Source organism: Bison bison, unplaced genomic scaffold (assembly GCF_000754665.1).
Source record: "Bison bison bison isolate TAMUID 2011002044 unplaced genomic scaffold, Bison_UMD1.0 scf7180017864249, whole genome shotgun sequence".
Lineage (NCBI taxonomy): Eukaryota > Metazoa > Chordata > Mammalia > Artiodactyla > Bovidae > Bison > Bison bison.
Genome location: NW_011494821.1, coordinates 2568214 through 2579654, shown reverse-complemented (window position 1 = coordinate 2579654; position 11441 = coordinate 2568214). Strand labels below are relative to the sequence as shown.

The following is an 11441-nucleotide window of genomic DNA, read 5'->3' as shown; positions in this document are numbered from 1 at the left end:
GATAAAACAATTATTTTCTACAGTTACTACAAGTTATAATCTAAGAACAACACATCACTTAATTTAAGAACATCACACTTCATGCATATAAGATTATAAGCTCCAAAATATGGATTATAAAATCTGTATTACTGTTACAAATTCAAAGGAAAATCTCCTAGTTCTGAAGTCCGTGTTTTTGGTAGTTTACTTTTATTTGTGCCATAGTTATCTGTGATTGTGCATTGCATTTGTTAAAGATTATACAGATGAGGGGGTACAGCATGTTATTTTAAAAAAGGAAGAACCAAAAAGCAAAGAAAGATGATAATTAGAAAAAAAATTATACCAACAAAATGTAATGCTAGTAGTCAATAATTACTCACCAAATGGTATTTATTCATTGCTAGCTTTCCTGCAGTAGCTGCCTTGCCCTCAAGTATGACAACTGGCACATAAATCTAAGTAGTAGACTTTCTTTTGATGTTTTTGAAAAGCTGTATTTGCTTTTATTACATCCGCCCCATAGTCTGTTTACTCTTCACATAGTTAGAGCCTTTGAAGTCCAAGCCTCTGCCCATTTTCACATCATTTTGAGGAAGAGTGGATTATCCAGGGAAAGTAAGGATGTACTTGAGAAATTATGAGGACAGATTGTCACTGGGGGCTTGTGGGTGGGCCTGACATTACACGTCAAACTTTACATCTAAGTGTTTGCACACGTAGTTTATGGGAGAAACGATCTAAAGTTTTTGGGTCCACAACTCCCAAACATCAAGAACTACTGTTGAAAGGGCTTTTCCCTCCTTGTAGGTCAGTTCCGTACAATATAGACTGAGTTTCCCAGAAGTGCATTCACAGGACATCAGCCTGAAGCATTTCCATGTGGAGGCTAAAACTCAGTCCAAGTCAAAGAGAATCCATTCCTGAGTCCCTTCTTCACGCCACACCATGACCTAGGAGCATACCAAGAAACATATCCTGGTGGGCTCATCCAGGCTCTCGAGAGGGTCTAGCTTTTTCTGCTCTTGGTCACCAGGGCTGCTGACTGGCCGCTCCACCTCCTCCTCCTGGTCCCCTCGCTCATCCAGCTCCAGCTCTCCATGCTCGGCCAAAGTGTTGGTCTCCTTTTTTGAGGAGTACAGCATGATGGACAAAATCTAGACAGAACAAAAATCAGGCAGGGCAGGAACCTGAGTGTTTAGCGTGTGAGAAGACCTTTAACCCTCAAAGAGTAGAAAATATTTGACTTGACTCTTTAAAAGACATGAGAATTTACAGAAAGAGTGTAAAATTAGGCCTTCCTGCTGGTACAGTGGATAGGAATCTGCCTGCCAATGCAGAGGACAAAGGCTCAATTCCTGGTCCGGGGAGATCCCACATGCTGCACGGCAACTAAGCCTGTGCACCACAACTACAGAGCCCGTGCGCCTACAGCGCGTGCTCCGCAAAGAGAGAAGCCAATGAAAGAGAAGCCTGCGCACCCAACAAAGAGTAGCCCCCTCTCACCACAGCTAGAGAAAGCCCCAGCACAGCCACAAAGACCCACCACATCCAAAAAAGTAATTTTAAAAAATGTATTCATTAGTGGATATGGAAGCATGTTCAATTGTACTTGTAACCAAAGACATGCTAACTAACACTGTAAGGGACCTTTGTGTTTATTAACTTTGCCGCTGACAGCGTGAGTTGGTATCATCCTTTTAGAATGCATTTTGGTGAAATGTAAAGACCTATACAAATGTTCATAACCTTTGATTCCGAAACTCATCTTTTAGGAATAATGTAAAATGTGTAAAAAGTTATACTCATGATATAGTCAATGAAGCATTTATTAATGGCAAAAACTGAAATCCAACTTTATGGATCATATGCAGCCGTGAGAAATGGTGGTTATGAAAACTACCCAACAACTTAGAAAAATGGCCATCACAAGACTTCAATTTATTTCAGTAATGGGCTCCACTATACAATCCAAATCCATGTATGCAATACAGACACAGAAGGAAAAAAATCAGAAAAGGGAAATACATGAAATACTAATAGCAGATGTGCCTGGGAGGGTGAAATTTGGAGTTTTTCTTTCTTTTCTACTTTTCAAATTCTCTACACATAAAAAAATGTAAATTTTTGAATGCAAAAAATTTTAATCACCAATTTTTTCTATTTTAATTTAGAATTTTTTCTATTTTGCTCTATTTCCTAAACAGTAAGAGCACAAATGCTCACCACGTTATCCCTGAATATGTTTCAGCATATTTTCCTAAAACCTAATCAAATCCTCTTGTGACAACTGAGAGCTGTTTCTTAGACTTCAGGCCTCTGTGTGACTGAGAATGGTCAGCCAAGCACCTCCCATACAGCAGCAGCCTTCCCTACCCTGAAGCTGGGACTTGGCACAGAAATACCCCAGGGAACCACAGTAATTCCACTAAGAAAAATCTAAGGCTTATGGGGAAAAGCAATAAAATGAATATTATCAACTGAAATCCTACATAAAATAAACATAAGTGGAGGACAAATTTAGAAACTGATTTTAGCTCAAAGCAACTTTAAGGGGAAATAATAATTCAAGGGCAGATTTATTACCATGATATAATGGTCACCCGTGTGTTTCTACAAATTACTTCTCTTCTAATATTCTTTGGACAAACATCAAATTCACTTTCCCTGACAGGGGAGGACAGGTGTCATAATCTCTATTTCCAAAAGGGAAGACAAATGTAAGACAGTGTTTTAACATCTGCACCGGATGAGAGTGCACGGGGCAGTCCCAGCTGTGGCTGGCTGGCTGTTCTAACTCCCAGGCCTGTAAATCTGCAGCAGGAAGCGGTAGCAGGAGTCACCCTCGTCCCTTACTTCCAGGTCCCGGAGGAGCCACGTTTTACTGAAGCCAGTCCCTTTGCTGCACTTTTTCACCAGCAGCTTCAGCAAATCTGTCTGCAGGAAGGTAGCATGCGTCTCTTCAAAACCATGAACCTGCCAAACAGAAAAAGAATGATTTGCAATTGCCTCAGAGTGAAGAAAGTCAAGGGTCACTCAGGGAGAAGCAGGCCCCTATCAGAGCCCAGTCTTAGCTCTTGGCCCAAGCCTACCTTCTGGTGAAGATTCCAGAGTCAGCAGGAAAGATGAAACTCTGAACCTGAGTCATAACCTAAGTCTGTCCACTCTCTAATTTATTCACTTGACAAGTATCTCTGAAGCCTCGTACATTGTACGTGCTGAGTCCTATGCTAAGGTCCTGCTCTCTACCTCCCCAAAGCTTCCCACTGTCCTACAGACTGAAGTCTGAGTCCCTGTTCATGGCTGACAAGGCCCCTGCAGGCTCCCTGCCTGCGTCTGTGTCTCCTCTCCTTAGCACTGTCCCAAAGCCCTGAGGTGTTCCTTCTGCTCCCTGACAACCAGGCCTGCTCCTGCGCCTGGAGTTTGCTCTCTCCCAGCATGCAATACTCTGCCCAGACTCTTATCTACCACCTCAGATTTCACCTCTTCAGGAAGCCTCTTTCCGACTCCTGTGGTTTTCCTTGCAGGCTCCTTGGTGTCTCCCTCACAGTTAGGGCTGAAAGCTCCATGACAGCAGGGACCTTCCTTCTAGTTCAACACTACGTAATCAGTTCCATCTGGCACCTGGTGCTCAACAAATATTTACGGAATCAAGGATCCAAAGGCATAAATGGTCTCTGCCCTCAGGGAGTTTATTTTCCCAAACCTACTATAATGCAAAACCACTAATACAACAGATTGTGATAAATGCCATGAAGTCAACAAACAGCAGACGTGTGGTCTCAAGCATGAAACTATAAATTCTCAGGGCTGGGCCAGAGCTGAAATGCCACCTAGACCAGCCTCCCTGTGGTGTTGGAGTCCTTTCATGTCCTCCTTGCCAGTGCTGTCCGACTCATGGAACTCGTAAGCCTTCCAGAGGAAATCCTTCTTCTTTGGCTAGTTCTGTTGGGAAGGTCATCCTTAAAGTGATCCCTCCCTCGCTCCCGATGCCCCTCAAGTAGTAGAAGAATCATGTTCCCCACAAGTCAAGGCTTCCCATCTCCATGTCAGTTACTGCTCAGCTCTTCAACTTTTCTGCCTTCTCTCACCCCAAATGCCAAACCGACTGCTTAAAGATCCCATAAGATGTCAGTCCCCTTTTTCTCCCTATGATGAACCAGAGGGAGCTGCGGTTCAGAGGGAAGTGAGAAACTGTTGTCAGTAATCTTCCAAGGTTATGTGCCCATAAGGTAGTAGTACCCGGTTCCATGAGGCAGGACTGAAAAATTACAGAGAACCAACTACTGGGAAAATTCTGTTTCTTCCTTAATGATATCCTTGTTCAAGGCCCCAGTCATTTCTAAAAATAATCAAGATCCTATGATTAACTCTTCATTGAAATCAGATGATACTTCCTTCTAGTTAATACCCTGCAGGTGTTAGATCACAGCCAGACTGATTAGCAAATGGAAGAAACTCAACATTACCTTTAGTGTTTTATATAATCCTTTGAGGGCCAGGGACAGGACCCAAGTTGCTTCCACTGCCTCGGGACAATGGCTGTCCATGCTGGTTTGCAGAAGGTGACTGGCAATAAAGGCAAAGTGCTGAGAGTACTGGCTTAGCTGGGCCTGGGAGTCACTGCCTTCCTGTCCTCCTCCTTTCTGGACCAGTTGATAGTCCTTCACTGAAGGATCAAGAGAAAAATTTTAGATGTAGCCAGAGAAAAGAGACACATTTTGTTTATTAACGTTTTGGCTATACCGTTTATAGGATCCTAGTTCTCTGACCAGGGATTGAACCCAAGTCCATGGCGGGGACGGCCCCAAGTCCCAACCACTGGATCGCCAGGGAATTCCCCAAGAGACACATTTTGAAGAGTAACAGAGAATGATGGCTGACTTCACAGCAGAAACTATGAAAGCCAGAAGAAAATGGATCAAGATCTTTAAAATATGCTAAGGAAAAACTCTCAGCCTACAATTTTCTACCCAGCAAAATTGTCTTTCAAAGATGAAGTCAAATCACTGATTTAGACTTCCACCTTAAGAAACCAGAAAAATAAAAAAAGAGCAAATTAAACTCAAAGCAGAAATAAATAAATTAATTAATAATGGAAAGATAGAAATGAATGGAACAGCAATCAGAAATAACAGAGAAACATCAAAGAAACCAAAAGCCAGTCCTTGGAAAATATCAAATAAATTGATAAATCTCTGGCTAAGCAGTCTATGCAATGAAAAACAAAAGACACAAATTACTAAAATCAGGAATGAGGGAAGGCAGCTTATATCCCATGCTAGGTTCAGAGAAACTAAAGATGTACATTTTATAAGACCTAAATTTGTTTCATAAGTGAATGGAGAGATATACCATGCTCCTGAATCAAAGGACTCAGTATTGTTTAGACATCATTTCTCCCCAAATGAATCTACAGATTCAATGTTATGTCAATCAAAACCCTAGCAGGTTCTTTGATAGAAACTGATAAGATGATTCCAAAATTTAAACAAAAAGACAAAGGAACTAGACTAGCCAAAACAATTCTAAAGAAGAATAACAAAGCTGGAGGACCTGATTTCTCTCCCAATACTTAGGAGAAATCTCTAACACTAAAGGGCTTTCTCTCCTGAGGGTTCAGTGGTAAAGAACCCGCCTGCCAATGCAGGAGACTCAGATTCGATCCCTGGGTCAGAAGATCTCCTGGAGAAGGAAATGGCAACCTACTCTAGTATTCTTGCCTGGAAAATCCTATGGACAGAAGGAGCCTGGTAGGCTACAGTCCAAGGGGGTCACAAAAGAATCAGACTTAACAACAACAAGACAATATGGCATTTAAGTAAGGACAAATATACAATATATAGATTAATGGAACATAATAAAATCCATAAATAAACACCAAGATATATGGGTCAATTAATTTTCACAAAGTTACCAAGATGATTCAATGGAGAAAGAAGTCTGTTCAACAAACAGTCCTAGAACACTGAGATTCACATGTAAAAAAATAAAATAAACCTTGACATTTACATCAAACTGTATACAAAAACAGCATAGACAGTGCCTAATACTGAAGCTAAATGATAAAGCAGATTATTTCAAGAGCAGAAGAGGGCACATAATAATAAGACTCCAGATCATTTGGGATTTGGCAAATTAAATCAAAAGGGCACTTATGATATTCTCTCACTGTCCTATTGATGAAGTTACTCTACATTCCTGTAGCCACCATATGTTTAAATTACCCACTAGAAAACAAATGATACTGGCAGATGGAAAAAGTAGATGTTCAGAACCTAAACATCTGGCCAATCCCAAAACAAAGGGTCATATATATAAAATAACAACATAGAAAGAGTCTTCAAAGCAATCCCAATTCAACCACATCATTTCACAGATGAGGAAAAAGAAGTTACATGTCACTTCAGTTGTGTCCAACTCTTTGCAACCCTACATGGACTGTAGCCCACGAGGCTCCTGTCCAAGGGTTTCTCCAGGTAAGAATACTGGAGTGGGTTGTCACGCCCTCCTCCAGGAAAAAGAAATTCAGAGAGCTATAATTTGTTTTTTTTTTAAATCCATGTGCAGGGGCAAGAACAGAGATATTTTAACTGATTTTAGCATATACAGAAAATTTGCTCTGATTCTTAGATAAAATAATTATGCTTGGGACCTGTTTTCCTCTTCCGGGTTTTGACATCGACGATCACAGCCCTGTTCTTTTCAGTAAAGTGCTTCAAGATGATCACATTATGTGGTTCATTGGCATTATCCATATACACACAGCGGGTCCCCACACAGAGGACCTAAACACGACAGAGAAAGAAAGGGAAACTCAGAAGTGCATAGAACACAGTCTCTTTTGCTTGTGCTGCTGACTTCAACAGGCAGTCAGGGTCAGGATTCTTCCCATCTGTAAGTCGAGGGTTGGCACAGGCCTGGCACAGAACTGGTTTAAGTGCTTGCTGAATGAAGCCATGTTTTCACAGTCTTCATTGTTCCAACTAGTTGAAAATTACAAATGAGATCAAGCTGAAGGCCAAAGTGAAGAACAATCATACTTTGAAGTTCTCTGTAACTTATTAATAGGGGGTTAGTTACCTATTATTCAAAGCCAACTACTGGCTAATAAAATGAGTCAAATGGCTAAACTGTTAAAAATGTACGTTGAACAAACCATCCCCAAATCTTGAGAATATACCAGTACCGTAAAAGCAAATTATGTAAGGGAAAAAAAGACTCCCAAGGATATATGCTATAGGGACTTTGATATGCCTGATGAAGACAGGAAGAGGATACCAGGCCTTCAGACAGGTGTACCTGGGGGAAGCCGACCAGCACCAGCAGTGTGAAGATGTTGGTGTGCTTCAGCTGGAAAGGCAGCTGCTTGATGCAGTGGTCTGTGAAGGTGGCAACGACGTCTCGCCACAGAGGGGCGCTGTTGAGCGACCGCAGGATCTCGGCCATAGAACATGCCCAGTCCAAACCCACGCGGCTGGAAGGCAAGAGCGCCATCAGGCGGTGGTGCACAGGCTCCAAACGCAACGCACCAGCTCACCACACTCCAAGGCAAACCCATAAACACGCCAATGAGCCAGCCACTGATTAGTTTGAAAACTACCATAATGATGCTTTTCAAAAATGATAAGTGGGAGGAAAATAATCAAGATTTGTTACTTAAATACTCAGTCTATAGTTAAGGTTTTAAAAATCTCTATAAATGGTCACACACACATGTGCACTTATGCACACTCATATTCATGCACAGAAAAGCAGCTTGGAAGGAAATATATTTTAAAAAGCACCAGGGAGTTCCCTGGTGGCCTAGTGGTTAGAAGTCTGGGCTTTCACTATTGTGGCCTGGGTTCAATCCCTGGTCAGGGAACTGAGATCTGCAAGGAGTGGTGAGGGCAGGGATGGGTAGGGGGAATGAAATAGCACCAGACACTGACAAGGTGCAAGGCACTGCTTTTATAATGAAAATAGATCTATTTTCTTCAACCTCAAAGCCTGTACCTATTACTCTCAGGAAAAAACAAACCAGAATACATAAAATCACTAGAGAGCTGAATCAGCAGACAGAACCCAGGTGGCAACAGCTGTTCTAATGTGGGTTTTAAGTACATCATTAATATCAGTTGATAATGTTGCTAATAAAACTAATTCTGTTCTCACTAAAGAGCCCTAGACAATACAGGGGCAAAAATAGCACTGAAGCACACTGAAATTAATCAACAGCAGATCAATGACCTAAAGAAGTGAACACCAAGGTGGGATAGAGTGGGGGTGGCTACCTGTCCAGACACACAGCCCCCAGGCTAAAGAGCAGGTGGGTGGTCTTCCAGCCGTCTGGCACGACTGAACTGTCCCCAGCTGCAAACAAGTTGTGTTTGGCTGAGAGGACCTTGGTCACAGCAGCATCTACCTCCGCTGGTAAAAGGCGGATGATTAACTGGCCGAGGAGACCCAGGGTGAGGTGGTAGGTTTCATTCAGGTGGCCTGCGTTTGAGATGACGACCTGGAACATGAGCGGGAGCACATGCTCCAGGTCTATCAGGGGGACTGTGGGATCCTGTTAAGAGAGGAGAAAAATTTGTTCAATAAGACATCTAGGTAACCACACCAACTAAACACTCCATTGTCTTCATGTATTATTTACCACTGGTCTGGTGCCAGGGGAATTATGCAGTGTCTTTCACAAATGGCTTAGGTACAATTGACTGTAAAATAAACATTCTCAGGCATCATCTTACAATCTTACTTTTGATTCATATTCTTACCCCAGGGATATACAGATGATTGCAATTAACATTTCAGTATATGGCTTTCCAAAAATTTTTTCTATGCATAACACTACCCTCTCATGCACTCTTTCTCTCTTTTTATTTATTTTCTCTCTCTCTTTTTTAAATGCCATTTTGTCTCTTACCGAGTTTAAGGGAGGTAACATGGCTGCTAGTAATCCCAAAATCCTCTTCTGGGAACACTCCGCAAACACCTGCTCAGGGCTTGGAATAACTGCCTTTTCCTCAATGGGCTTCTGAGAGGACGCTTCTGAATTTTCAGCATCTGAGTTGTAAAATAGCAAGCTATCAGATTTTGCCAGGTTCCATGCATGTATGAAGACGCAGGTAGATCACTGTACTGCCCCGTGCCACTACAGCATCGAGACTTTAAAAACCTATTACTGAACACGTCTTACTCAAGGAAGCCTGTTCCGATCACCCTGTTTTAATGTTGAGCCTGACCTCCCATCTCCCCAAACCCCTCTGCCCTCTCCATTCCCTGCTCTTTTGTGCTCATGGCATCTAATTACCTTTTAACACACCATATCCTTTTTTTACTTGTTGGTTATTGTTTGACTTCCCTTCTAGATTCCCCCCCTCCCCAGTAATGTATCACAAACACCTAGAAATGTTTCTGGAGCATAGCAGCAACTCAATAAATCCCTGATGGCTAAAGCAACTGTACGTGACTAGGATGCTGATCCTCAGATGGGATCAGACAAGAGTGAGTTTTGATGATCTGGATTGACATGGAGTGTCAGACCGCTTCCTGAACTTAGAATCATGATCTGCAGAGATGAGCATCAGCCCCTTCTGGGACAGGGCAGGACGCTGGGTGCTCAGCCCTGCCTCGGTCACAGAATGGGCACCAGGGAAGGAGGCTGCCTCCCCAAGCCGCCCTAAGGAGGAGGCTGATGTTTGCTGCCAGTCTCCTCGGTCCATAGCACCTCCATCTCCTGGCTCTTCAATCGTCCTGCAGTACAGCTCTGACCTTGCCGCCGTTCCGAGCAGGCAGCCCAGGGCCTCCATTGCAGGGTGAAGCACCCCTCCACGTCCCCATTTCAGGGCTCCCACTCCCTCCTCTTCCTCCCCACACACCTGCCCCACAGACTTCTCCCTGGATTCCTTTGGGGGTTTCCTCTCTGGGGCTTTGCTCCTTTTGTCCTTTCTGCCCTGAGTGCCCCTCCCCCCAAGAGACCCCGGCACTTCTGAGGCCACCTGCAGGCCTTCTTTACAAGGGCCTTACGTGGGTACAACCTGTTCAAGCCGGATCCCCATCACTGCTACCACCCACTCAGGCCTCTCTTCTGGACAGAAGCACATCCCACCTCAAATTACAGTTGCACGCACCCCTGTCTTAAACCCTCCCAGGCCACAGGCCTCATGAGGGCAGGAGCTATGTGTCCATTTGTCTGACCTGGTCCCTGCTTCATCCCCAGAGTCTAGCACAGTGCTTGGCACACAGAAGGCACTCAGTAAATCAGGGAATAAACAAGATAGGAAATTAGATAAACAAGATGAAGGAAGGATGACTTTCAAAGTAGTATCAGTACTATCTGAGGCAGAACTGAGAAACCACACACCCCCGGGTGCTAACCAGTTATAAATTGTGTGCAAGAGATAATTCAGAGATGGGTATGTGTGCATTTTAAAATGAAAGAGATCAAGGTAATTGTCAAAGAGTTTTTACCTGGAAGTCCTGTAGGTGTGCAGGCATCTGCAGGTGAGTCTGAAATTTGAGGTGGGCAGGAAGGATCCTTCCTTAATGATACACCTTCACTGGCCTTACTTCTCTGCTTGCAATCTAAAGGTCTGACTTCCTTAGGACCATCTCTCTTCCCCTAAAAACAAATTGGAGAGTGAGTAAACTTTTATGTGAAAGAAATTTTTTTACATTCAGACAATTTAAAAAATCACCAGCCAAGGACTTCCCTGGTAGTCCAGTGGTTAAGAATCTGCCTTCCAGGGGCTTCCCTGGCAGTGCAGTGGTTAAGACTCCACACTCCCACATTCCCAGGGCAGGAGGCGTGGGTTTGATCCTTGGTCAGAGAAGCAGGATTCCACTCCCATGCAGCAGAGCCAAAAAAAAAAAAAAAAGACTCTGCCTTCCAAGGCAGGAGATGCAGAAACCGCGATTTGCCACAAAGAAGACTAAGAGAGCGAGCCAGGGCAGGGTACGCTGCATGCACACAGCTACTGGTAAGAGGACCCAAAAGGTATGGATACCTCAGGAATCAAAAGAATGCCCTGGGGGTTCCTTAGAAAAAGGCTGAGTCCAGTCCCTAGGCAGGGAAAGCCTAAGATAAGCCTGAAACCTCTTTCTGTATCAAAAATTAAAGAAGTGATCAAAGAATAATCAAGACATAGCCAAGGACACAAAAGCCAGCTGGAAGGAGCTTCCACTGGCCAAACATGGGACAACCTGAGCATCAAAATCAATAATAAAGACTAAGCTTTTAATCCACTAAATAAAAAAATTCAAGTCCATTTGGATAAAAATAAGTGAACAAGTAGATACATAAGGAGTGCTGTGCTGATTGGTAGCACATTATAAGCTGCTGGGGGCTCAAAAGAAGATATGATTACTCTCAGGCTCAAAGGCGAAGAGAAGACTGCTGATTCACCCTGCCTCTGCTGATAATGTTTTCCCTGTCCCACCACAATCCAGATGGGAACAGTGCTGCCTGGAGA

The 11441-nt window shown here is 43.3% G+C and overlaps 1 protein-coding gene across 1 annotated transcript in view; it reads right to left on the bottom strand.

The window, feature by feature from the left end:
• The window catches only part of ZZEF1 (zinc finger, ZZ-type with EF-hand domain 1), a 95506-nt gene that overhangs the window by 15309 nt on the left and 68756 nt on the right, over positions 1 to 11441 (bottom strand). The window contains exons 38-45 of the mRNA XM_010847465.1: positions 10441 to 10591; positions 8894 to 9033; positions 8259 to 8536; positions 7285 to 7459; positions 6638 to 6770; positions 4452 to 4651; positions 2839 to 2958; positions 948 to 1139 (exon numbers count right to left, since the gene is read on the bottom strand). Coding sequence (XP_010845767.1) covers positions 948 to 1139; positions 2839 to 2958; positions 4452 to 4651; positions 6638 to 6770; positions 7285 to 7459; positions 8259 to 8536; positions 8894 to 9033; positions 10441 to 10591 — 1389 coding nt within the window. The remainder of the gene's footprint in view (positions 1 to 947; positions 1140 to 2838; positions 2959 to 4451; positions 4652 to 6637; positions 6771 to 7284; positions 7460 to 8258; positions 8537 to 8893; positions 9034 to 10440; positions 10592 to 11441) is intronic.